Source organism: Dipodomys merriami, unplaced genomic scaffold (genome assembly GCF_024711535.1).
Source record: "Dipodomys merriami isolate MVZ:Mamm:240054 unplaced genomic scaffold, mDipMer1.0.p SCAF_1, whole genome shotgun sequence".
Taxonomy (NCBI): Eukaryota; Metazoa; Chordata; class Mammalia; order Rodentia; family Heteromyidae; genus Dipodomys; species Dipodomys merriami.
The window spans coordinates 127,203,822-127,230,910 of record NW_027202270.1 but is presented as its reverse complement, the minus strand read 5'-3'; the positions used below and the strand labels follow the sequence as shown (position 1 = coordinate 127,230,910).

The window sequence follows — 27,089 nt, the reverse complement described above, 5'->3', positions numbered from 1 at the left end:
GTGTGTGTGTGTGTGTGTGTGTGTGTGTGTGTGTCTGGTGTGTGTGTGTGTGTGTCTGGTGTGTGTGTCTGGTGTGTGTGTCTGGTGTGTGTGTCTGGTGTGTGTGCCTGGTGTGTGTGCCTGGTGTGTGTGCCTGGTGTGTGTGCCTGGTGTGTGTGTGTGCCTGGTGTGTGTGTGTGCCTGGTGTGTGTGTGTGCCTGGTGTGTGTGCCTGGTGTGTGTGCCTGGTGTGTGTGTGTGCGTGCCTGGTGTGTGTTTGTGTGTGTGTGTGTGTGTGATGCACCCATGCCGGTAGCCAGCCTGGGCAGAAAAATCTGAGACTTAAGAGAGGGGTGTGTGTGTGTGTGTGTGCCTGGTGTGTGTGTGTATGTGTGTGTGTGTGTGTGATGCACCCATGCCGGTATGGAGGCTTGGGCAGAAAAATCTGAGACTTAAGGGGTGTGTGTGTGTGTGTGTGTGTGTGTGTGCGCATGCACCCATGCACGCATGCCGGTATGGAGGCTTGAACTTTGTCTAGGTACTGTCCCTTTGCTTTTTCATTCAAGGATAGTGCTTGCACCACTTCAGGCTTTTTGCTGGTTGATTTGGAGATAAAAGTCTCACAGACTTTCTTGCCTGAGCTAGCACTGAACTTTGATCCTCAGACTCCAGCTTCATGACATTAGGCATGCCACTGGTGCCTGGCCCGAGGGACTCTGATTCTCAATTAACCAGCAAAAAGTCAGAAGTAGATGTATGGTTCAAGTAGTAGACCATAAGCTTTGAGCAAAAAATTCTAAACAAGAGTGAAGAGTTCAAATGGCCTCAGGTAACTGAGGGGATGGGTGTGGTTAGGAGTAGTGGAGAACTGATGACGGGGTGACACTGATCAAGATACGTTTGATTAATAAGCTGACATGTTGAGTTGAAATTCTTTGTACAACTACTTAAATATTATGTTCGAAACAAATGTCCAATTTTCTTTGATGCTCAACAATAGACAAGTGAAATACTATCAGTAAAAGAACTAGAATGGCACTATCCCAGATGGTAGTCACTTGATATAATGATTTAAATTTAAATAAAAATTCAGTTTCTCAGTTATACTAGCTGCTTTTTTAAGTGCTATTATTCTGGATAGCACAGATATAGAATATTCAGTCATCGAAGGTTCTATTGGATACTGCTGTCTCTATCATTGCATTTGCCTTGAATAGTCCTTCCTCTTCTAGTCTCCTACTAAGATAAAACTACTGATTTTTTTGGGTTGTGAAGGGGGTGCCCATCTGGGGCTTGAACCTGGGGCCTGGGTGAAGTCCCAGAGCTTTTTGCTCAAGGATAGCACTCTACCACTTGAGTCACAGCTCCACTTCTGGCTTTTGATAGTTAATTGAAGACAGTCTCACAGACTCTCCTGTAGGGGCTATCTTCTGTGATCCTCAGATCTCAGCCTCCTGAGAAGCTAGGATTACCCAGCATTACCGATTTTGTATTTACCATTTCTTCTTCATTTCATGTTATTATGTACTCTTTTTTTTGGTCAGTTGTGAAGTTTGAACTCTGGGCTTGGGCGCTGTCCCTGAGCTCTTCAGGTAGAGCTCTACCCCTTGAGCCACAGCACCACTTCCAGTTTTCTGGTGGTGAACTGGAGATAAAAGTCTCATGGGCTTTCTTGCCCGGCTGGTTTTGAACCGAGATCTTAAGATATCAGCCTCCTGAGTAGCTAGGATTACAGGCATGAGCCACCAGTGCCTGTCTTTGCATACTCTTAAAGAATTTATTATTTGGCTTGTTTAAAACTATATGTGGGGGGCTGGGAAGGTGGCTCAGTAGTAGAGCGCTTGCCTTGCATGCCTAAGGCCCTAGATTTGATTCCTCAGCACCACATAAGCAAAAACGGCAACTTACTTTCTACATTTTATATTATGAAAATACTTAGGGATGGTGTTCATTTCCATTCCTATTTAAAACCCAGACCAACAGATGGGTATAACACTTTCATTCAACAACTACTTCTAGAGCATTTATCACATTAATTATACACTACTGAGTTTACATTTCCTAGCCAATCATTTGCTTTATCTTATCTTTTTCCATGAAATATTGTTCCAGCAAAGTTGCAGAAGAATAACCATGTTTGGCGAAAAAGATATTTAATTACCTTAACATTACATAACATTACATTAACATGCACAAATTGAGATGCTGAGCAATTTCAGAAAACCAATAAATGCTGTGCTGTGTATCTATATTTACAAATTAAAGCTCAACAAGACTATGTAAGATTTTTGATTTTTTTTTTTTTTTTGTCAGTTGTGGGGCCTGAACTCTGGGCTTGGATGGTATCCCTCAGCTCTTCAGCTCAAGGCTAGCGCTCTACCACTTGAGCCACAGTGCCACTTCCAGCTTTTTTTTTTTCTGATTATGTGGTGCTGAGGAATCGAACCCAGGGCCTCATGCATGTGAGGCAAACACTCTGCCACTGAGCCACCTTCCCAGCCCTGATTGTTTCTTTTTAAGAGATTAATCTGCATTTATTTTGGGTTCTCATTTATTTGATTCTGTATATCAGAACTGGTTCTGATATGCATGGACTCTGGCAGGTAGACAACCAAAAAGGAATACAGATTCAGTTTCTTGATAGGCCCAAACAAGATAACCATGAAAGAAGCAGCCAAAGGAAGATTATTAGAGAGGTATGTGCTGACTCTTCTAACCATGCTGAAAGTCTATTTGACCTTTATTTATTTTAATTTTTTTTTATTAAAAAGGGGGTTATAGTTATATAAGTCAGGTAAAGAGTACATTTCATTTAGGATAATGTCACCCTTTCCCTTGTTCATGACTTTCATTTGTTTTTTTTCTTTTTTTTTTTTTGTCAGTTGTGGGGGCCGAACTCTGGGCCTGGGCGCTGTCCCTCAGCTCTGCAGCTCAAGGCTAGTGCCCTACCACTTGAGCCACAGTGCTACTTCCGTCTTTTTTCTGCTTATGTGGTGCTGAGGAATCGAACCCAGGGCCTCATGCATGCAAGGCAAGCACTCTACCACTGAGCCAACTTCCCAGCCCCATGAATTTTATTTCTAAGGGCTTGTTTTTTTTTATTATTATTTTTTGTGCCAGTACTGGGGCTTGAACTCAGGGCCTAAGTGCTGTCTTTTAGCTTTTTTTGTTCAGTGCTGGCACTCTACCACTTGAGCCACACTTCCACTTCCAGTTTCTTGGTGATTATTGAAGATAAGTCTCATTGACTTTTCTGCCTGAACTGGTTTTGAGCCATGATCCTCAGATCTCAGTCTCCTGAGTAGCTAAGATTATAGGCGTGAGCCACCAGCTAAAGGCTTGTGCTGAAGGACTATTTCTATAGAATGGAATACTCTGAGGAATACCATGAAATAACGGGCAGAGAAAATCTTTGGCCCCTAGGATAGAAAGAAATATTATATAAGTCACATTACAATGTGAGGCAAACACTTAATTACTTCCATATACATGAAGGCAAAGATGTATTCTCTTTCTGACCACAACGCCATTCATGAGTTACTGTGAAATTCACCAAAATGGGATGCTCCCTCCTAGTCACTGGATTCTTCACTTCTCCACATTTGCCCTCACTTACTATTTTCCTTTCAGTTTTGGAGAATGTATGTAATCTAACCCAAAGACCCACATATGAGAAAAAACACTGCTACTTGAGACATTACTACTTACCAGTTCCAATGGAGAGGCCACTGCTATTAGAACGGATGGTCTTAGAATTCAGTACTTTCTCTGAGGAAAAAATAAATCAGTAGGTAAGCATTTTGTGCAGAGATGGGCAAGAACAGTAAGAGGGAACTATAGGGAGGTAATGTAGAAGATAACTGCTATTCCTTGCTATAGGTAAATATATGATTACTGGGGAGGTGGGGAGGGAAGGGATGATAGGGGAAAAACAAAGGAGGGGGTAACAATGCTCGATAGGAATGTACTCATTACCTTATTCATGTAACTGTAACCCCTTTGTCCAGTATCTTTACAGTAAAAATATATATTAAAAAATGGGGCTGGGAAGATGGCTCAGTGGTAGAGTGCTTGCCTTGCATGCATGAGGCCCTGGGTTTGATTCCTCAGCACCACATAAGCAAAACGAAAAAAGCCAGAAGTGGCCCTGTGGCTCAAGTGGTAGAGCACTAGCCTTGAGCTGAAGAGCTGAGGGACAGCGCCCAGGCCCAGAGTTCAGGCCCCACGACTGGACCCAAAAAAATAAATAAATAAATAAAAATAAAAATAAAAATATATAATTACTGTTTAGCAATTAATGTCATTATCTAAATACCACTAGCTACTCTAAGTACATTTAGAGAACTACATGTTCCACTCCTGCTACCCACTGGAATCACCTGGGAAACTGGAAAGTAACACTCTAGAAATTAAGATTTAATTGGTCAGGACTAGAATTTGTAACAACTCTCCAAAAGATTCTGATGTTCAGCCAAGGCTTTTAAAATTAAGTCCAAACAAAGTTATCTTTTTTTTTTTTTTTGGTCAGTCACGGGGCCTGAACTGTGGGCCTGGGCACTGTCTCTTAGCTCTTCAGCTCAAGGCCACTTCCACAGCACCACTTCCAGCTTTTTCTGCTTATGTGGTGCAGAGAAATTGAACCCAGGCCCTCATGCATGCAAGGCAAGCGCTCTACCACTGAGCCACCTTCCCAGCCCCAAACAAAGTTATCTTTATGACCTAAGATTTTCTTTTAAAACATGTACTGAACCAGGTTCTAGTGGCTCACACCTGTAATCCTATCAACTCGGAGGCTGAAATCTGAGGATTGTAGTTTGAAACTAGCCCACACAGGAAAGCCTGAAACAGTCTTATCTCCATGAACTACCAAAAAAAAGTCAGAAGTGGAACTGTGGCTCAGGGAGTAGAGCTCTATACTTGGGCAAAAATGCTGGTAGGCCTTGAGTTCAAGCCCCAGAAACAAAACACAACAAAAACAACAAAAAAACAATGACAAAACTAAAAACTTACAGTTTTGTTCCTAGCATTCAGTTTGGAATCCCTGACCGTTACAGGATTTAACAGAACTAGCTCTTCATGACACTTATGTTTCCAAGAATGTGCCCAGTAGTATTTAGTTATGGATCAATTCTGACAAAGCCACCCCAAGCCCACACGTATGAAACACTTACCAACAATGAGAATGGTGTGCCAGCCACGGCAAGATAGGTCTGGAACATGATGCAGAGATCCAAAAATAGGCCTAGGCCATGAGGTACAGATATCAGAGCCATGTGGTCTTTCAGTGGGAGTCATTGCCAGACGTCCATTACCACCATTGCCCCAGGCAAAAATATGATTATCTATATTAGACAACAGATCATTTTTAACAGAACACTGGCTTCCCAACTCTTTGATTTCTCCTCTTTATGCCCTAGAACTAAAGAGATGTCCTACTGTTTACAAATTTAAAGAAAGCTGATTATTTCCCTATATAAAGCATAAAGTTTTCCTGATTACTTCCAGGCAAAAGTGACTATTGCTACTCTGTACTGTCATTCATTTACTTATCACCTTTGTACTGGTCACTCACTCAAACACGTATTGGGAATCTACATCATGGAAGGCATGGCTTGAAAAAATTGAGCACTGAACAAATAAAGTCCTTGCTCCTTTGGAACTGGCATTTTAAATGGGGAGACTGACAACATATAAATAAATAAATGTTCCGGGGCTGGGAAGATAGCTCAGCGGTAGAGTGCATGCCTTGCAAGCATGAGGCCCTGGGTTCGATTCCTCAGCACCACATAAACAGAAAAAGCTGCAAGTGGCGCTGTGGCTCCAGTGGTAGAGCACTAGCCTTGAGCTGAAGAGCTGAGGGACAGCGCCCAGACCCAGAGTTCAGGCCCCATGGCCGGCAAAAAAATAAATAAATAAATGTTCCATTTCAGGTGGTAACTGCCAATTTCATACAAATAAAAAAGGAAAACCATGATTCAGTTATACAAAAACTAGTCTCTCCCATCCCAAGCAGGAATTAAAACACAGAAGGGATGGAGGAGAATGACAAAGATGTATTGTATTCATAAACTGTTTTGTTGAATAGCAACTTCTCTGTACAACTACTTATAGATAATCAAAAATAATTGAAGAGTGAACAATTAAAAAAAAAAAGAATTAAAACATAAGTCATCTGTCCAAAAAGCATGAAATGACATATACAGACTCACCATCTGTGGCAGCGATGGTGAACTCATCACCACAGGAAACCCTAATCACTTGCTTCCCACCAAGGGGTCCACCCAATAAGTTGATTCCCAGACGCTTCTTGTAATTTCCAACACCCAGCTGTCCACACTTATTGCAGCCAAAGGTCAAAAGGCGGCCTCGCTCTGAGAGAGAAGCAAAAATAATTAAGCTCTAGTGGTTTATGGAACAGAAGAAAAATGTAACCTATATAGACTTCCATTCACTAACTTCTAGTTGTTAGAAGATATGATTAGGATGCTAGCCATGTGATCCTGGACCTATGGTTGCCAGGCTATCTAGACACTGTGACCATCTGGACCTACTGACAGAAAATTGTGTTTTCTCCCCCAAATTGAGTTTTTAACATGGATAACAGATACTGTCTAACTTGGAATACTTACCATACAGGCCATTTAAAGACAACAGAAGTCAAGAATTATAAGAATGAGATTCTGGGGCTGAGAATGTGGCTTAGTGGTAGAGTGCTTGCCTGGGTTTGATTCCTCAGTGCTGTGGCTTGGTAGAGTGCTAGCCTTGAGCAAAGAAAAAAAGGAGCTCATGAACATTGCCCAGGCCCTGAGTTCAAGCCTCAGGACTGGCAAAAAAAAAAAAAAAAAAAAAAAGAGAGAGAGAGAGAGAGATTCTTATTATGAGATGTATTTATTTATCTTTTATTTATAGGGACTATCACCAAAAATGAGCCAGTGGCCCATGCCTGTAATCCAGACTACTCAGGAGGCTGAGATCTGAAGATCGTGGTTTGAAGCCAGCCCAGGTAGGAAAGTCTGTGAGATTCTATCTCCAATTAACTAGCTGAAAAAGCTCAAAGTGGAGCTCTGGCTCAAATGGTAGTTTGCTAGCCTTGAGCAGAGAAACTCAGGGACAGTGCCCAAGCCCTGAATTTAAGACCTAAAGACCAGCATTCAATCTCTCTCTGTCTCTGTCTGTCTGTCTGTCTCTGTCTCTCTCTCACACATACACACACACACAAAGTGGATTACAGGAAGCTGTCAGAACATGCATTGTTCATAGTATAAAGGAGCCTGAGCTCCTAATGCATGAGATATGGTTGATAGTCAACTCACCATCAATAGCAGCTGTATGAGTCTTGCCTGGGGCAATGGTACGGATCTTATAAAAGGATAACTGTTTGGCCAGGGTAAAGGAAGTTGTGTAAGGAACTTCATGGTATGCCTGAAACAAGTAAAACACAAAGACTCATGAAGTAAAAAATGAAGGGATAATTAAACTGAGAATGGAAAAGGTCATGGTGACCACAAAGTCTTTCAACAAACCATGTTACTGAGTGCCAGGAAGTTTGCCATCTTTAAAAGGATACAAGAAGAAATAAGCTCAACATGTCAACAAGAATTTAGTATACCAAGCAGGACTTTCTGACAACACATTTTTATATTCTGAGTTAAAAGTGTGTAATATATGAACACTGTAGAAGTTTTTTTTTTTTCCTTTTTTCTTTTTGGTCGGTCATGAGGCTTGAACTCTGGGCTTGAGTGCTGTCCCTGAGTTCTTCAGCTCAAGACTAGTGCTCTACAACTTTAAGCCACAGCACTACTTCTATTTTCTGGTGTTTAATTGGAGATAAGAGTCTCAAGGACTTTCCTGCCTGGGCTGGCTTTGAACTGTGATCCTTGGATCTCAGCCTTCTGAGTAGCCAGGATTACAGGCGTGAGCCACTGGCACCTAGAAAAGATATTATTTTAAGGACAGACTCCCTGACATTGTTTTGGTTATATATTCTGCACACCTAACAATAGCAGGAAAAAGAATTAAAATCAGAAGAATCTCTCCAGCCTCTAAGTAATCAGTTACTAAAGATTTAATTTCACCCACGGAGTAGTGTTTCATCACTTTTTAAAGCCCCTAAGGCCTTTTGAGTTCATATTAAAAGAAAAATACCCTCACATAAATTAATTTTCACAACAAATCTAGTTTTCTTAACAAAACACAAAAATCAAGTAGTAATTCTGAACAAACCTTTCAAATTACATATTCTTCAGCCTTGCCCTGAACTTGTAATCTCCTAAGACTCACTACTTCAAAGACTTAAAACTCTACTCTAACCTTTTTCATTGAGTGAGGAAATTTATGTCTCTTAACTTGACTCTTTAGAGATGACACAAAGTAGCTGGGTGCTGGTGGCCCATGTCTGTAGTCCTAGCTACTCAGGAGGCTAAGATCTGAGGACTGCGGTTCAAAGCCAGCAAGGGGGCAGGAAACTCTGTGAGAATCTAATCTCCAATAAAACACCAGAAAACCAGAAGTGGCACTGTGGCTCAAGTGGTAGAGTGCTAGCTTTGAGCGGAAGAGCTCAGGGACAGAGCCCAGGTCCAGAGTTCAAGCCCCATGACTAACAACAACAAAAAAAGACAGAAAGTAATGATATTACACAAAGAGAAAAACCAAGACTATCATTGGTTAATTTGGTGACATCCTTAAAGGAGGAAAATGGTAATACATTTAGTAAGCAGTGTTTTAGAAACCAATAAATTTATGGGCTAGGAAGGTGGCTCAGTGGTAGAGCGCTTGCCTTGCATGCTTGAGGCCCTGGGTTCGATTCCTCAGCACCACATAAGCAGAAAAAAAAAAAGCCGGAAGTGGTGCTGTGGCTCAAGTGGTAGAGTGCTAGCCTTGAGCTGAAGAGCTGAGGGACAGCTCCCAGGCCCAGAGTTCAGGCCCCACAACTGGACCCAAAAAAACAACAACAAGAAACAATAAATCTAAAATCTCTCCAGGGAGGTGATATATTAGAATGTTGCTTTTTCACAGTAATTTTCCTGTTCCTATTCCGGTAATAAGGATAGAACCTACAATTTTGTTTGCTGTTATCAATTTTATTGAGCTATAACATACTGCAAAATATTGTCAGTCTGATTATTTTTCTGTTCTGTAAAATCACTCTGATTAAGACACAGACCATTTCCAGCACCAGAGATAATGGGTAATCTTTTCACTTTTTTGTTAAGACCCACACTCCTCCAAGAAGTAACTTCTCTTGACTAATGCCACAGTAACTTAATTTTGAATGTTGCTATATTTCACATCTATAATCATACAGTATGTACCTTTTGTGGCTGTCTTCTTTTGCTGAATACAATATGTATTCTTAATTCTTTTCTTTAATATTTATTTTATTTTTGTGAACATTGTATTACATTGTATTCTTCATTCTTAAATCAACTTCTATGGTCACTAACCAATAACAGCATTCCAAAGGTATTCCAGTCTACAATAGTTCTGACAATGTGGTCAGGACATCAAGAGAATACTCACTTCATGATTGATGATTCCAGACATGCACTGATTCAGACCCAGTTTGTTGAACTCATTGAGCCCACAGGCCAGCACTTTGCCTGACTGAGTCAGCAGAAAGGTCCCATCACAGCCACACTGAACAGCAACAATAATTAAGGCCTTGGGAACATCCACCTGCAAAGAAAGAGTAAATCAGAAAAAAAAATCTTAAGTACCGCATTCATATTAGGAAAACCCCTTAGTCTTTCACAAAAGGACTTGCTACATTCAGAAGAATGATTATAAGGAAATATAGTTGAACTGTTCTCTTCAGATTTGCCCAGTAGTTTGAAGGCTACCCTTTGCAAGGTAGAACGCAAATTTTAATATATAAAGGAAAAAGTGGCAGTTCTAGGACAACTAAGTAGACAGATTCTATAGATCTGTTTTAGCAACAGATCTTACTTCTCTGGAAAAGAAAACTTGAGAGAAAGAGCAATACAAGTGCTGGGAAAGGATTGGCCTTAATCCCTCACTGGCTTTTTCTAATGAGACAGAGAGTACCTTGACATTTACAAAAGAAGTTCAACAGCCCTTTGGACCTTGATCTGGTCTTATTTTTGGTTAGTACTAGAAAATTTTTTTTTTGTCGGTCGTGGGGCTCTTGAACTCTGGGCCTGGGCGCTGTCCCTCAGCTCTTCAGCTCAAGGCGAGCGCTCTACCACTTGAGCTACAGCGCCACTTCCGGTTTTCTGGTGGTTTATTGGAGATAGGAGTCTCACAGTCTCTCCTGCCCGGGCTGGCTTTGAACTGCGATCCTCAGATCTCAGCCTCCTGAGTAGCTAGGATTACAGGTGTGAGCCACCAGCGCCCGGCTTAGTACTAGAAATTTTGAACTTCGGAGCTCATGTTTGTTAGGCTGGCACAGTATGCCTCTAGCCTACTGATATGTTAATTAAAAAAAGAAAGAAAAAAGTGATAGAACTGGGTGCCAGTGGCTTATGCCTATAATCTTAGGTATCCAGGAGGCTGAGATCTAAGGATTACAGTTCAAAGCCAGCCTAGGCAAGAAAGACTGTGAAATTCTTACCTCTAATTAACCAACAAAAAACAGAGCTGTGGTTCAAGTGGTAGAGTGACACACACACACACACACACACACACACACACACACACACACACACACACACACACACACACACACACACACACACACACACACACACACACACACACACACACACACACACACACACACACACACACACACACACACACACACACACACACACACACACCCCCCCCCCCCCCTTAAGTCTCAGATTTTTCTGCCCAGGCTGGCTTTTAACTGCAGTTCCCAGATCTCAGCTTCCTGAATAGCTAGGATTACAGGCTTGACTGTTGTTAAAAATCGTTTAAAGCCAGGTGCTAGTAGTTGTAATTCTGTCTACTCAGAGGCTGAGATCTGAAGGTTTAAGTTTAAAGCCATCCCAGTAGAAAAGTCTACAAGACTTCATCTCTAAAATTAGCCATCAAAAACTGGATTGGAGGTATAGCCCAAGTGATAGAATGCTAGGCAAGCATGCAAGCCGAATAAACTAGTGGCCCTAGGCTCAAGCCTAGGGCCACTAGTTTATTCAAGAGTAAGAGAATGTGGGTTAGCTTAATCTTAATGGTAGAGTGCTTGCCTTGCATGCATGAAGCCCTGGGTTTGATTCCTCAGTACCACATAAGCAGAAAAAGCTGGAAGTGGCATTGTGGCTCAAGTGGTAGAATGCTAGCTTTGAGCAAAAGAAGCTCAGGGACAGTGCCCAGGTCCTGAGTTCAAGCCTCAGGTCTAGCAAAAAAAAAAAAAAAAAAAAAAAAAATTAGTCGTCTTCCAAATATATACTTCTACAGCTAACTACACAGGGTTGAAGAAAGAGAGTGACAGATGTGGCCATGATGGCTATTTGTGAAATGTGAGTCCCAAGTTTCTACTACCGCCTCTTTAGGAGAAAAGGAACAGCTATATATAAATTCCGATGAGGATGGTCTCCACGCCATCAGTTAATGTTTAGGATGTAAATAAAAACTGGTAACAGTAAGTAGTGTAATAGATGTCAGCCAGTATAAACTTGTCCCCAGGGAGTGAGAGAGATGTGCTTTTCCTTCAGATAGCCAGTTCTGATAGTCTTGGGAGTAGTCACGTGTTTCAGACCACATGATCTCATAGCAAAAAAACATCTATTCATCTGGTGTTCAACTGTACACAAAAGAAGGAAAAATGTTTAGTCATATGTTTAGCTATACTTGAATTTTTTGCTGTACTTTTTTCTAGTACTTGTGATATGATACCACAGTGTTCATAATACCTATACCTACTCTCTCAACTTTCTGACTTTTTCAGATGACAAGACCACATATAACTGAATTAGGAATCTTAGGTTGTCAGGCTCCCAGATAGGAATTTCTTCAGAAATTAACACTTTTAATATGAGGAGTCAATGATAGGGTGAAAGGATATATTTTTAGGGGTTATGTGTTTTACACAGGCTTTAGGAAGAAGCTGTTTCTGACTTTACCTTTTGTGGTGTACAATAATCCTCTTCTGAATCCAAACCTAGACGTCCTGAAACATGCATAAGAAATAAAGCCGTTATGATGAGGACCTTTATCCCAATGAGAATGTTCTATAAGAGTCTGTTACTGCATTAACATTTCTCAGAGGCTAAATGATGTGCTTAGATTCACACAGCCTGAAATCAAGCTGTACACCTGAGCTATACCTACCATATTCACCACAGCCCCAAGAATAGACTTCTTTGTTCCGTGTCAGAACCACCACATGATTATCCCCACAGGAGACTTGTTCCACCGGATTGTCGAGGAAGAAGTTCAGCTGCATAGGTTCCAGAACTTCAGGGCCAGCAACTTTGTCCATCCCCATACAGCCGTAATAATCAGATCCAAAGGCATAGAGCTGACCTTCATCTGCACAAGGAAGTAAAACAGTTCATCACAGGAATGACTTATTTTGTCCAACCAGAAAACTGAATAAGGATAGAATAAAGACTACCCCAGCCAATGATCTCATGTGAGATGATTACATCCGAAGTCTAAATAATAAACCACGTAAGTCTAGAGCTATTTCCAGTTAAGGAGTCACAAGTAGTATTACTGTAATGAATAAGTTATTTTGTTGTTGTTTTTAGTTCCCCAGCACTAGAATATGAACTTAGGCCTCCTGCTTACTCAGTTAGTCTCTATCATGTAAGCCATGCAGCCAGCCTGGCTTTTTGTTGGTAATTTTGGATATGGACTTTTCTGTCCAGGTTGGCTTTGAATTGCAATCCTCTGGATCTCAGCCTCCTGAGTAGCTAAGACTACAAGTGTGAACCATCAGCACTAGGTTTTATGAAGTTCTAAAAAAGGTAGTATTACCAAGTTAAAAAGGACTTAACATTTTTACTAGTCTTCTATATTTTGTAGGTAAAGAGAAAAGTACTAAGGTTTCATAAAATGCTAAGACCAAAACTAGATTTAGTTCTTGGTCCTAATTTTGTGCTATACATAGTCTGAACAGGTAGGGAGATTATGTTCCTATTTTCCAAATGTCTTTTTCCTTTTCCCAAATACAACAAATGTCTCCCTAATCCACAACCTGTGTTATTGATGTGACTTCCCCTTGTTCATCACTTCCTAATTCATGGCAAAATAAACTTGAATTGTCATGAATGAGTTGTTTATAATGTCTTTTGGTTTTTTTAGATTTTTGTTGTGTTGTTATAAAATCCCATCTAAAACTGCCAGGCAGTGGTGGCTCGTGCCTGTAATTCTAGTTACTCAGAAGGCTGAGGATCTGAGGATCTTGGTTTGAAGCCAGCCCAGGTAGGAAAGTCTGTGAAACTCTTATCTCCAATTAACCACCAGAAAATTGGAAGTAGCGCTGTGGCTCAAAGTAGTAGAGCTCTAGGCTTGAGCACAAAAGCTTGGGATAGTGCTCAAGCCCTGAGTTCAAGCCCCACAACCAACCAAAATAAATAATCAAAATAAATGAAAGAGAAGAACATTCAGCACCATAACCTACACTAAATGGCTCTCAAATGCTTTCTGCTAATGGCTTACCTGTCACACAGACAGTGAAATCATCACCACATGAGACCTGACGGATAGCTTTGCCTTGCAATTTTTCCACGTGCTTTGGTTGTCGATAGGAAGCTTTGTCTCCATGGCCCAGCTGACCGTGGAGTTTAGTACCCCCTTGCATGTTCTGTGAAATGAAGAGGTTGTGAAGTTGTAACTTTTCACACTAAAAGCTAATTACTAACTTCTTATGAAGAAAAATGGTAGAAAAAGAATAGTTTAAAGAAAATAATGGATAAGGGGATCAGACCTTTTAATATGCAGCACAAAACCTCTACCGACAGGTAAAGATTTTTAAAAGTATACATGTCCACATCCATTAGGATATGAATAGGACATATTAATTTTGTCTTTGTTCTTCAAATCTAAGCTGAAACTATATATTTAATCATGGGTGATGTTGAAAAATTCTCCATAAAGTATAATTTCATTGCTTTCTATAAGAGTCTAGCTTTTAGGAGTTTTACAAATTTTAGTCATTTTCCCAGAAAAGCAAGAAAGAAATCTTGCTATATCAAAGAAGCTGCTACACAGCACTGATACATGACTTTCCAAGTTTTACATGTACAGATAATTCTTCCCATTCAATGACTCAACTATAAGTCTATTTTTTTTTGGTTGGTTGTAGAGCTTGAACTTAGGGCCTGGGCATTGTCCCTGAGTTATTTTGCTCAAGACAAGCACACTACCACTTTGAGCCACAGCTCTACTTATGATTTTTCTGGTACTTAACTGGAGATAAAAGAGTGTCATAGATTTCCTGCTTGGGCTGGCTTTGAACCACAACCCTCAGAACTCAGCCTTCTGATTAACTAGGATTACAGGTGTGAGCCACCAGCACTCTACTTTATAGTTTTGTGGGTTTCTTTTTTTGTTTGTCATGGGGCTTGAACTCTGGGCCTGAGCACTGTCCCTCAGCTCTTCAGCTCAAGGCAAGCACTCTACCACTTGAGCTACAGTGCCACTTCTGGTTTTCTGGTTGTTAAATGGAGATAAGAGTCTCAAGAACTTTCCTGCCCAGGCTGGCTTTGAACCGTGATCCTCAGATTTCAGCCTCCTGAGTAGCTAGTATTACAGCTGTAAGCCACCAGCGCCTGGCTTATGGGTTGTGGTTTTTTTGATGCTGGTCCTAAGGCTTCCTGAGCTTTTTTTTGCTCAAGGCTAGTACTTTACCACTTGAGCCATAGCTCTATTGGAGTTTTGCTAATTGGTTATAAAAGTCTCATGGACTTCTTCCTGTCTGGGCTGGCTTTGAGTCCCTAGGATTACAGTTGTGAGCCACCGGTGCCAGCCTATAAATGGTTTTTAAAGTACTGGTTTCATTCTATTTTGGTAACTGTCCAGGGACTAATACTGTAAGGGGGTAGGTGTTAGGAAATAGCAGGAAACCGTCATTCCATCCTAAGCCAAATCATTCATTCTTTATTTCAATAATAGTTTGTGTGTCCACTCTCATGTATTAGGGCTTCAGAAGCGAGTACGATTTAGTTCCTATACTAACTGAGAAGGTATCTGAAACTACTGGGAGGGTGGGGGAGCTCCCTCAGAGAGAAACCAGGCGAACATGCTATTATGGAACACAGCTTCAAGAAGGAAGGAGTGGTTAACTATATCAAACGTTGCTGAGAGGTCTAGCTAGGCAAGGGTTAAAAAGCATCTATTTTGCTTTATCAATTTATCATTTGCTCAAGACACATTTCAAATGAATGTCAGGGAATGAAGCTGCAATTGTAGATGAGTGAGGAGAGGGAGATAAGAAAATAGGCAGCAAGCACAGTTTGTTAAGAAGGTGAGAGTCAGGGCAGAATCTAGACAGCAACAAAGGAAAATCTGTATGGGTATGGAGGATATAACCAGTCATTTTCAATCACAGGTGAGGGTCTCAGAGGCTTCCTGACATGGTATATGCTTTGTTTACAAAGCTATTTCACAGACACTCCTGTTCTGACCCTCATAGTAACATTAACAGAGTAACAAATTTGTCTGAAATCATCCAAATGTAAATGGCAACTTGATTCCAAACCTAAGATTCCCTCCCATCTTCCCCTACTCCCACACTCCCTCCCCTTCCTCCCAGTTATGGGCAGACCAAATCCTTTCTCTCACAAGGGCTGATATACCAACTCCCTCTTGTAGTCCTGAAACATAGCTAACTAACAAATGATTAGGACAGCTTGGGTCCCTTAAGCAACCAGGCTGACAGCATTCCTCCACTTACCACCCAGGTGTATAGTTCCTTCTCCACTGTGACCACAGCAAAATGTGTATTCCCGGCGCACACCTGCCGAGCACTACAGCCACTTTTGATGACATCCAATTTCTGGGGTGTGGATTTTCCACCACCCCAAACATATACTTCACTGGTTCGTGATGTTACCACAGCAATGGGTGCTTCAGTCACGGTACTTGACCTGCCAACAACCCCCAGAACAAAGGCACATTGAATGTGCAATTAGTACCTAAGAAGGCTGTGGCTAGGATTGACAACCTTGGTTTGAGAAAGTATGTTCTCTCAACTCTTGCTTTGCAAAGCATGCCTGAGGGCAGAGTAGAATCACAGATTCCAGTCTGATTTGCAACATTTATACTTTCCAACACTCACCATGCAATGATACCCACTTTTTTTTTTTTTTTAATTTTTTCCAGTCCTGGGGCTTGAACTCAGGGCCTGAGCACTGTCCCTGAGTTTCTTTTGCCCAAGGCTAGCACTCTACCACTTGAGCCACAGCACCACTTCCAGCCTTTTCTGTTTATGTGGTACTGAGGAACTGAACCCAGTACTTCATGCATGCTAGGCCAGCACTCTACCACTGAGTCACCTTCCCAGCCCTGATATCTACTTTAGTATGAGGGTGACTTATAGTTTTCTCCTCAGAAGTGAGTCTGACATGTAAGCAGATGTTGACTCCTGACAGGATTTCAAAGGCTACTGGGATCAACTAATCTTCATGGTGAGAAGCGAGGATAGACAGACTCATTTGAACATTACCTTGGTCTCTTTGTAGGTCCATTAAGCAGAGTGACTTTTTCCTCCATCTCTCTACCAAATGAAAAAAGGATGAGTAAAACAACAGATTCTAAACTGCAACATGTCTCAATAAATGTCAAACTGAATCCTCTTATTAATCATAAGCATCCTACAATATGGTAATACTTTTAGGAAAATATCTCTATATAACAGTTACTCACACCTGGCATTAGATACAAAGTGACCAGTGGTTTGGGGCCATTTACTTTTTATCTCCAAGAAACAGACTAGACTGAAGCAGGGAACACATGATAGATCCTCTGATGCAAGTAATGGACATCTCGATCTACTTGGCCACCTGCTCCAAATGCAAAATCTCCAGTCCTATCCTTGTTATCTTTCTTCCAAACCAGCTTGACTTTCCCTTTTTTTTTGGCCAGTCCTGGGGGTTGAACTCAGGGTCTGGGCACGCTGTCCTTCAGCTTTTTTTTTTTCTTAAAGCAAGGTGCTGGGTGGCTCACATCAGCTACTCAGGAGGCTAAGATCTGGGGATCACAGTTTGAAACAAGCCTGGGCAGGAAAGTGCCCATGAGATTCTTTTTTTCGTCGGTCATGGGGCTTGAACTCTGGGTTTGGGCGCTGTCCCTGCGCTCTTCAGCTCAAGGCGAGCACTCTACCGCTTGAGCCACAGCACCAATTCTGGTTTTCTAGTGGTTTACTGGAGATAAGAGTCTCACGGACTTTCCTGCTTGGGCTGGCTTTGAACCGAGATCCTCAGATCTCAGCCTTTTGAGACTCTTATGTCCAAGTAACTACTCAAAAACTGGAAGTGCAGCTATGACTCAAAGTGGTAGAGTGCTAGCCTTGAACAAAGAGCTCAGGGACAGCTTCCAGGCCCTGAGTTCAAGCCCTATAACCGACACACACACACACACACACACACACACACACACACACAGAGAGAGACAGAGAGAGAGAGAAGAGAGAGAGAGAGAGAGAGAGAGAGAGAGAGAGAGAGAGAGAGAGAGAGAGAGAGATTTGTGCTCTATCACTTGAGTCACAGCTCTACTTCTGGCCTTTTGGTCCTTAACTGGAGTTAAGAGTCTCACAGACTTGCCTGCCCAGGCTGGCTTTGAACTGCAATCTTGAAATCTCAGCCTCCAGAGTAGCTAGGATTATAGGCAGGAACTACCAATGTGTCCTGCTGACACCCTTATTTTTGTAATTGGCAACACTCTCACCCATTCTCTCCCAATCAAATCCAGTCACCTTTAACCCTTCTCTCCTTTCTTCAACATTTCATTTCTATATGTTTACCTATCAGTACTTTTTCTCTTTGCCATTGCTTTTTGAGACCGTATTTCACAATGATTTCCATACTGACTTTCAACTAGCTATAAGTCCTAGGGTGGCTTCAAACTTGAAATCTTTGTGCCTCAGCCTCCCAAGTGCTGAGATTGCAGGTATATGCCATCATGCCTGACCACAATACCTTTTAAAACTCAACTCTTCCTGCCAAAGTCCTATCATCTTAGTTGTGAATGTTTGTACTATAGTAGGGCTTCCTAGCCAGCCAAACCTAGTAGAGTCCTAATCTGCTTTCATTAGTCCTATTTTAACCTAATCCTAGTGCTGCTAAATGACTCTTCCTTAGGTACATCTCTCATCATATGAACTGCTCTTCACAATCACTTAATACTTCTGTACTCTCTTGAACCAAACCTGGCATTCAAGATTCTCTACCTTCTTTCCTTTCACTAAGAATCCATGTTCTAGCCAGGGTTATTATTCAACATAAATTTATTATTGTTCTACTACTGATGAACTACTGTGGTAGTAGGCAGACATCAGTAATTCTTCTTTTTAAATTTCGGAAGTTTATGCAAATAATTTCCTACCACTAAGAATTATTTTTGCTGGGTGCCAGCGGCTCAACATAATCCTAGCTACTCAGGAGGCTGAGATCTGAGGTTCATGGTTCAAAGCCAGCCCGGGCAGGAAAGTCTGTGAGACTCATCTCCAATTACCCACCAGAAAACTGGAAGTGGTGCTGTGGCTCAAGTGGTAGAGTGCTCGCCTTGAGCTGAAGAGCTCAGCCCAGGCCCCATGACTGACCAAAAAAAACAAAAAATTTTTTTTTAAAAATAGTACTGGAGTTTGAACTCAAGCCCCTTAGTTGCTGAGCTGGCATTCTACTGCTGAGCTGTGCCTACAGACCCAAGCACTGGAAATTTTGAAAGCTCCTGAAGAAGGACTAGAACCACTAATCTAGCCAAATAGGACTATGTGTTTCTTGAGTACTTCCCACAATTTCTTGTGCCCATGCTTTTATGTTAGTTTTTTTTTGGGGTCAGTCATGGGGCTTGAACTCTGGGCCTGGGCCCTGTCCCTGACCTCTTCAGCTCAAAGCTGGCACTCTACCACTTTCAGTTTTCTGAGTGGTTTTTTGGAGATAAGAGTCTCACAGACTTTCCTGCCCAGGCTGGGCTGAACCCCGATCCTCAGACCTCAGCCTCCTGAGTAGCTTACAGACGTGAGTTGGTCATGGGGCTTGAACTCAGGACCTGGGTGTTGTTCATGAGCTCTTTTTGCTCAAGGCTAGTTGTCTATCACTTTTGAGCGACAGTTACACTTCTGGTTTTCTGGTAGTTAACTGGAGATAGGTCTCACAGAAACAGGGCACTGGTGGCTCATTCCTGTAATTCTAGCTACTCAGGAGGCTGAGATCTGAGGATTGTGGTTTGAAGCTAGCACACGCAGTAAAGTTCATGAGATGCCTATCTCCAATAAACTATTCAGAAAAGGCCAGAAGTGGCATTGTGGCTCAAGTAGTAATCCATTTGCCTAACCAAGTGCAAAGTTCTGAGTTCAAAACCCAGTATCAACAAAAATAAAAATAACAATTTTAAAAAATCAAAACAAAACCAAAGTTGGTATGGTGGTACATACCTGGACTCCCTTCTATCTAACTGGTAGGCAAGGAGAAGCAAAATGATTATGGTAAAAGGCCAGCCCAGCAAAAAGCACGAGACCCATTGAAAAGAAAGCTACAAGGAAGAGATACTGGGTTTAAATTCTAATACTACTAAAGTATTTGTTTCAAATCTTTGTTTTCAAAGATACAAGCCTAAGAATATCAATGTCTTGACTCTTCAATAAAAAACGCATATAGGGCTAGGTGATGGTGGTCCACACCTGTAATCCTAGCTACTTGAGACACTGAGATCTGACTGTCTTTTTTTGTTGTTGTTGTTGGTCGTAAGGCTTGAACTCTTGGCCCAGGCAAACGCTCTAACACTTGAGCCACAGCACCATTTCTGGTGTTCTAAGTGGTTTACTGGAGATAAGAGTCTCACAGACTTTCCTGCTGGGCTGGTTTTGAACCGTGATCCTCAGATCTCAGCCTCCTGAGTAGCTAGGATTACAGGCATGAGCCACTGGTGCACAGCTTTTTTGTCAGTCATGGGGCTTGAACTTTGGGCCTAGGCGCTGTCCCTCAGCTCTTTAGCTCAAGGCAAGCGTTCTACCATTAGAGCCACTTCTGATTTTCTGGTCGTTTATTGGAGATAAGAGTCTCACAGACTTTCCTGCTCAGGCTAGCTTTGAATTATGATCCTCAGATCTCAGCCTCCTGAGTAGCTAGGATTACAGGCATCAGCCACCGGCACCCAGCTGAGGACTGTCATTTGAAGCCAGCTTGGGCAGACAAATCTGAGACTCTTATCACCACAAATTAGCAAAAAGCTGGAAGTAGACCTGTTGCTCAAGTGGTAGAGTGCCAGCCTTGAGCAAAAGAGCTAAAGGAGAGCACCCAGGCCCTGAGTTCAAGCCTCAGGACTGGCACTAAACAAACAAAAAACCCATTAAGGGCTTTTGGGTCTCAATACAAAATTAGAATAAAATAAGAGGCATCCTCAAGGAATGAAAGCAGGGGTTGGTAGAAAAGAGCACTAGAGAAGCCAAATTAGGAGACATTCCTGTACTACTCTTAATCATCTCTGGAAAGACAATGAGATGATTTTTGTACATTACCTCCTGCGTTTCCTCAAAAGGGGACGATCCAGAAGTTCATCTGCAGTGGGTCTCTGCTCAGGATCCTAAGAAAGCAAAACAATATTAGTTTTCACTTAAAGGGGATGAGTAATATGGGATCTAATGAGGAATTATTTGTCTTCTTAGAAGTCTATATTTAAAAGTTTCTGCATATTATTATTCTTTAATTTCAAAAATAGCCATTTCTTATGTCATAGTCCACATTTAATGCCCCATCATCATCAACACTGCACACAAATGAGAATGTCTACAATTACCTTGCCTTATTATTCAATAATAATAAGCTCACACATCTCAATACATACAGCACCAAAGTATCACCTGGTATACCTGTTACAAATAAAGACTTCTGGTTTTATCCAGACACTCTGTTGGCCTGTGGAAGGACCCAGAAATTTTCATTTTTACTTGTAATTCCTCTACTCACTAGGGATTATGGTATCAGTGGTTCTCTGACAATACTTTGAATAAAATTAGTATTACATACACAGTAAGGGAATTATAATAGAACTATATACATTGTGTATATAAGGAACTCTAAATTACCACTAGGTATAATTTTTTTAAAAAATCAACTTAAATCAATCTTTTTTTCTTCCCCCATGCTGGTCCTAGGGCTTGAATTCAGGGGCTTCATACTCTCACTTGGCTTTTTCCATTCAAGGTTAGAACTCAGCACTTGAGCCACAGTTCCAGTTCCAGCTTTTTGCTAGTTAATTGGAGATAAGAGCCTCATGGATGTTCTACCTGAGCTGGCTTCAAACCAAGATCCCAAGTGTCAGTCACCTGAGTAGCTAGAATTACAGGTATGAACCACTATGAACCACCAGCTTTAGAAATGAATCTTGCTTATAAAAAAATGGAGCAGCCGGATGCCTGTGGCTCACGCCTATAATCCTAGCTACTCAGGAGGCTGAGAGCTGAGAACTGCAGTTCAAAGCCAGCCCGGGCAGGAAAGTCCGTGAGACTCTTATCTCCAATAAACCACCAGAAAACCGGAAGTGGTGCTGTAGCTCAAGTTCTAGAGCGCTCGCCTTGAGCTGAAGATCTGAGGGATGGCACCCAAGCCCTGAGTTCAGGCCCCAGGACCGATCAAAAAAAAAAAAAAAAAGAGCAGAATTTAGACATCAAAACTGTCTCACAAGTTGGGTGCCGGTGGCTCATACCTGTAATCCTAGCTACTCAGGAGGGTGAGATCTCAGGATCGTGGTTCAAAGCCAGCCGGGGCAGGAAAGTCCATAAGACTCCTATCTCCAATTAATCACCAGAAAACCAGAAGTGGCGCTGTGGCTCAAGTGATAGAGTACTCACCTTAAGCTGAAGAGCTGAGGGACAGTGCCCAGGCCCAGAGTTCAAGCTCCAAGACTGACAAAAAAAACAAAAATCCCCAAACAAAAACACTGTTTCACAAATAACTACAGAACAGAATAAGGGAAGGTTGTGTTTGTTGAGGCACGTAACTATCATGAATTGCCAATGTATATTCTGAGTATAGCCACATACACATATTCTACCTTGGGGAAGTAGATGTGGTTTTGTGTGATTTGTAACTATGCCATATCCTCAACATTGAGGCTAGAAGGAAAAAACATGACACTAAAATCAATATGTAAGTTATATCTACCTGGTCAAGGCATGCATGAACTATTTGAATCAATTCCAACGAGTATTGACTGGAATCAACTTCCATGGCCCGAATTCCTTGCACAATCTTCACACACAGGTTGAGTGGATTCTATGAGAAAATGATTACTGCATTGTTTCTGGTTACACTATCCTACCAGCAGGGACTTAAGAGATGTCTGTAGCCATTATTTAAAGAACTCATTATTTAAAGAACTCATAAGTTCTGGTTAAATTTTATAATCATTAATATTTATCAGTAAGAGGCTAGGAATGTACTGCTTCTATCAGATGGAATAAAGCTAAGTAGTCAACATGGAATTTAATGCTATTATTGTGTGGCCCATTGCATATTGCTCTGATTATAATTTGACTCATGGACTGAATCTCAGGAAACAGGACAGCATGATTAGCCATGTTTCTTAGCCTTAACTCCCTTGTCAATTAATTTGCCTACTAATGTATACATCCCAATAATGACTAACAGGCCAAACAATAAATAAAAGACAAAGCATGACATAAGGTGATAATCATACATTACCACCACCATCACCACTTTAATGAAAGATCACTATAAACTAGATAGGCATATTACATATATGAACATCTTAAACCCAATAAAACCTCTTATATCACAATAAAGTTGCTATCATTCTCAATTTGTACAAAAGAAAAACACAACTTAGAGATATAAAGTTATTTGCCCAAAATTACATAGAAAAAAAGTGAAGTCATCATTCCAATCAAAGTCTACCTGACTCCAAAAGTTATTTTTCTTTCACTGTATTATTTAGGAGAACTAGATTGGTAAGTACACCAAAATAAACTTCTGTCTGGGAGTTTGCTAGAAATGTAGAATATCCTCTCTTCCCCACTCTGACTTGCATTGTAACAAGATGTGCCTCATGTTTTTAGTTTAAAAAAGTAGAAAGAAAGAAACGCCTAAAGGGACATGTTGTCCATAAACTTATGAGTTTTTAATGAGAGTGATTTTTTCATAAAAAATGATTAAAACACTGAAGTTTTAGATAATTCACCTTAGCTTTTTAAAAAAATTATGAGATGAAGCTCAAGAAATCACTTTTATTTAGACTACAATATAATATGGATGACCCTAAAGCCAGTTTTAAAATTATAGTCAAATTTAACTGTAGTGCCCAAACTGTCAGATGATCATTCAATGAGAAATTCAAATTGGAGATAAATATAGCCTATTACATTTAATATACTACGAATTCAGTGCCTGACTATAGGTTATTTTTGACTACAGGTGATATATGTGTAAGAATTCAGAAGCTCGTGCATGAGCTAAAAGTGTGGCTCAAGTGATAGAGCCAACTGTGAGCTAGCAAGCTGAATGAGCCCAAAGCCTCACACCAGCAAAAAAAAAAAAAAAAAAAAAAAAAAGCAAGAAGTTCAAAGATACATAATTACTTAACCAATATGTACCATTCACAATATGGGGATAATTCACCAACTTACTGTAGCATCAAAAGTTCTCTTTAGTGTAAGTAGTTCAAAAATGACACAGCCTACTGCCCAGATATCAGATTTGAAGTTGTATTTTACTCCTTGGCAGAGCTCTGGAGACATGTAATATGGTGTTCCTACAAGCTAAACAATAAAGAAAACAAAGATAACTTCTTTTCTGAGGTAACTAAATTAATAGTTCAACAACTAAATTAAAATTTCCAAGAATTAGGAATAATAACCATAAAACACTCATTAACATAGGCTTTAAGCAATAAAGTCTACTAAAGATTTCATAAAGACAGAGTCATGCTGAAAGCTCACCAAGGGGGAATAGTCAAACAATGGCAGAAGGGAAATAGCAATTGAATAAAGGGGTTAAAAGTCCTAACTGGGATGTAAATGGAACTTTCTCAATGGCTCACTTGACATTTGTGGTACTAACATAGTGAACTTCTTTGGATTTTACTTTAAAAATAGACTTGGAAGCTAGATATGGTGGTACATGCTTATAATGTAATCCTAGTCAGACTTGGGAGGATGAAGCAAGAGAACCTTGAGTTCAAGGCTAGCATGTGTTACATACCACACCTATCTCAAAAAACACAAACGATAAACAATAAAAGGGTCTGGAAATGAGACTGGGAAGGTGGCTCAGTGGTAGAGCGCTTGCCTTGCATGCCTGAGGCCCTGGGTTCGATTCCTCAGCACCACATAAGCAAAAAGAAAAAAGCCAGAAGTGATGCTGTGGCTCAAGTGGTAGAGCGCTAGCCTTGAGCTGAAGAGCTGAAGGACAGCGCCCAGGCCCAGAGTTCAGGCCCCACGACTGGACCAAAAAAAAAAGGGGTCTGGAAATAAAAATCTATATAAATACTCCAAAAGTTAAGAGACAATATATGCCCCGGCAATTCTAACAAAACTGACAGACATCTTTAATCAGCAAACAAATTTCCAAATAGCTTACATAGCATTTGTATTTTTTCATGTAATTATTTCATTGCATCTAACTAGCTGAAAAGAAGTCAACTCTTGGATTTTATCAGATAGTTCTTAGTAAGAAAAAAAATTCCATGTAAGGAACACAATTGCTTCCCTAGAAGCTTAATTTGGCCAACAACATATAACTGAAGTCCTGAAACAGAGACTCTAAACACTGAATTTCTAAATTGCTTGCAGACTATCTTGACATTATCAAAGATGAAGTTAACTTTATTAACTTACATATTCAAGTTCTTTTAAGGACAGAGTACTGTAAAACCAGAAGAGTAACAATCGGGTTTTATAATTGTCAAAAGATAATATCACTATCTTAAGATCATTTTAAGTCTGCTTTTTAACCAATGATCTTTCTCCAAATCAGGTAAGAAGAGAGCTAGCTCTCCAATATAACCTGTGTGTGACAGAACAGATTGTTTTCTGCCATTAGCCTCAACTTACAATGTAGTGCTTCTTTCCAAGCCAGAAGCAACACTCAAAAGAAACACAAAGAAACATCTCACCATGGCTTCAAACATTAAATAGGAAATAAAATGAAATATACTGAAGATGTTAAGCTAGAAAAAAAAAAAGTACAGCATTTTGTTTCTTCTAGAAAATTGTCTAATGAGTGCTGGAAAAAGCTATGAGGTCAAAGCTGTGATATGGAAAATGAGTCTACAAAGAACATCTCATAAAAATGACTACAAGTAGGCCCAGGACAAGACATCTGAAAACTTGCATTAGTAGTGTGGATAAAGTGCAAGAATACTGGAAAACTGAGCAAGATTTATAGTGCATAGTTATATCTTAGTGTTAAGTGAGAAAAAGGAATCTATACTTACCGTCTCAGCCATGGAATACTCAGAATTAAGTTTCTTTGCTAGGCCATAATCTCCAAGTTTTATCAGGTTTGCCTTAGTCAGAAAAATATTTAAGGTCTTTATATCTCTGAAAAAAAAGATACTGCATATTAAGTCCCTATAACAATTCTCATCCCCCACCCAGTCAGGATTAGTACAGAATAAAAATGAGTGTTTCTTCTGCTGTTTTTGTTACAGGGTCCTAAATGTCCCACTTTCACACACCTTTTTTTTTTTTGTCAATCGTGGGGCTTGAACTCTGGGCTTGGGCGCTGTCCCTCAGCAATTCAGCTCAAGGCAGGCACTCTACCACTTGAGCCACAGCACCACTTCTGGTTTTCTGGTAGTTTATTGGAGATAAGTGTCTCACGGACTTTCCTGCCTGGGCTGGCTTTGAACCGTGATCCTTAGCTCTCAGCCTCCTGAGCAGCTAGGATTATAGGTATGAGACACCAGCTCCCGGCATCACACACATTTTAACAACATTTTAAAGAGATTTGGGAGTAAAGGCAGAGAATATTATTCTCTAGGGCTTGATAGTAAAAGATTGTCACCCATACCACTGAAGCTGCTAGTAAAAATTAAACAGATGAGACAGTACCCCAGCCAATCATAATCTGTAAAATACTTTGCCTATGCAACTATACTTATTCCCTGAAAAAAAAATTATTTACTTTTTTGTCTGTCGGTTGGGTGGCTTGAAGAGCCGGGGCCTCTTTGTGCTTAAGGATACCACTCTACCACTTGAGCCATAACACCACTTCTGGCTTTTTCTGAGTAGTTTATTGGAGATAAAAGTGTCTCACAGATTTTTCTGCCTTTGAACTGCAATGCTCAGATCTCAGCCTCCTAAATAACTAAGATGATAGATGTGAGCTATGGTGCCTGGTGATTCCCTGAATGTGCCTTATGATTCCCTGAAATTTGATGTCAAGGCAATTTAATACCTGCCTGGCATCATAGTTTCAAATAATCTGCTAAAGCAGGAAAAGAGGCTTCCTATGTCAACAACAACATAACTAGATTGTTTTAGATTACCTAAAGAAAGTCAGTGGTTAATCTTTTAAAGGTGAATTGCTATATATAAAATAAGATAAAGTAAAATAAAATAATCTGTATCTAGATCACACTCTAGATGTGACTAAGCCAGAATTTTTTTATTTTTAATAAGACAGTAACAGTGTGCAATAGTAGACATTCAATAGCTTTCAATAAATGTGTTAACTAAATGGACAAACCAATAAAAAGAAACTCTGGTATAATTAATTGCTGGCAATGGTCAATGACTCACTTAAGGGTTTAATGATGTAGAAATGTTCTTATGACTCACTTAAGAAGGGTTTAATGATGCAGAAATGTTCTTATAATGATTCTTATCTACAATTAGAAGTGAGTGAAAACTTTATTTCCCCTCTGAATTTTCATCAAATAAAGATTTAGTAGCCTGCACCGGTGACTCATGCCTGTAATCCTAGCTACTCAGGAGGCTAAGATGTAAGGATTGAGGTTCAAAGCCAGCCCAGGCAGGAAAGTCTGTGAGACTCTTATCCCCAA

At 40.6% G+C, this 27,089-nt stretch overlaps 1 protein-coding gene across 1 annotated transcript in view; it reads right to left on the bottom strand.

Moving 5' to 3' along the window:
* Positions 1-27,089, bottom strand: part of Nek9 (NIMA related kinase 9) — a 45,982-nt gene that overhangs the window by 10,112 nt on the left and 8,781 nt on the right. The window contains exons 5-18 of the mRNA XM_070029720.1: positions 25,518-25,623; positions 23,710-23,841; positions 22,229-22,339; positions 20,584-20,648; positions 16,573-16,623; positions 15,802-15,994; positions 13,566-13,710; positions 12,231-12,431; positions 12,023-12,069; positions 9,498-9,653; positions 7,292-7,400; positions 6,188-6,349; positions 5,150-5,320; positions 3,687-3,746 (exon numbers count right to left, since the gene is read on the bottom strand). Of these exons, the coding sequence (XP_069885821.1) occupies positions 3,687-3,746; positions 5,150-5,320; positions 6,188-6,349; positions 7,292-7,400; positions 9,498-9,653; positions 12,023-12,069; positions 12,231-12,431; positions 13,566-13,710; positions 15,802-15,994; positions 16,573-16,623; positions 20,584-20,648; positions 22,229-22,339; positions 23,710-23,841; positions 25,518-25,623 (1,709 nt within the window). The remainder of the gene's footprint in view (positions 1-3,686; positions 3,747-5,149; positions 5,321-6,187; positions 6,350-7,291; positions 7,401-9,497; positions 9,654-12,022; positions 12,070-12,230; positions 12,432-13,565; positions 13,711-15,801; positions 15,995-16,572; positions 16,624-20,583; positions 20,649-22,228; positions 22,340-23,709; positions 23,842-25,517; positions 25,624-27,089) is intronic.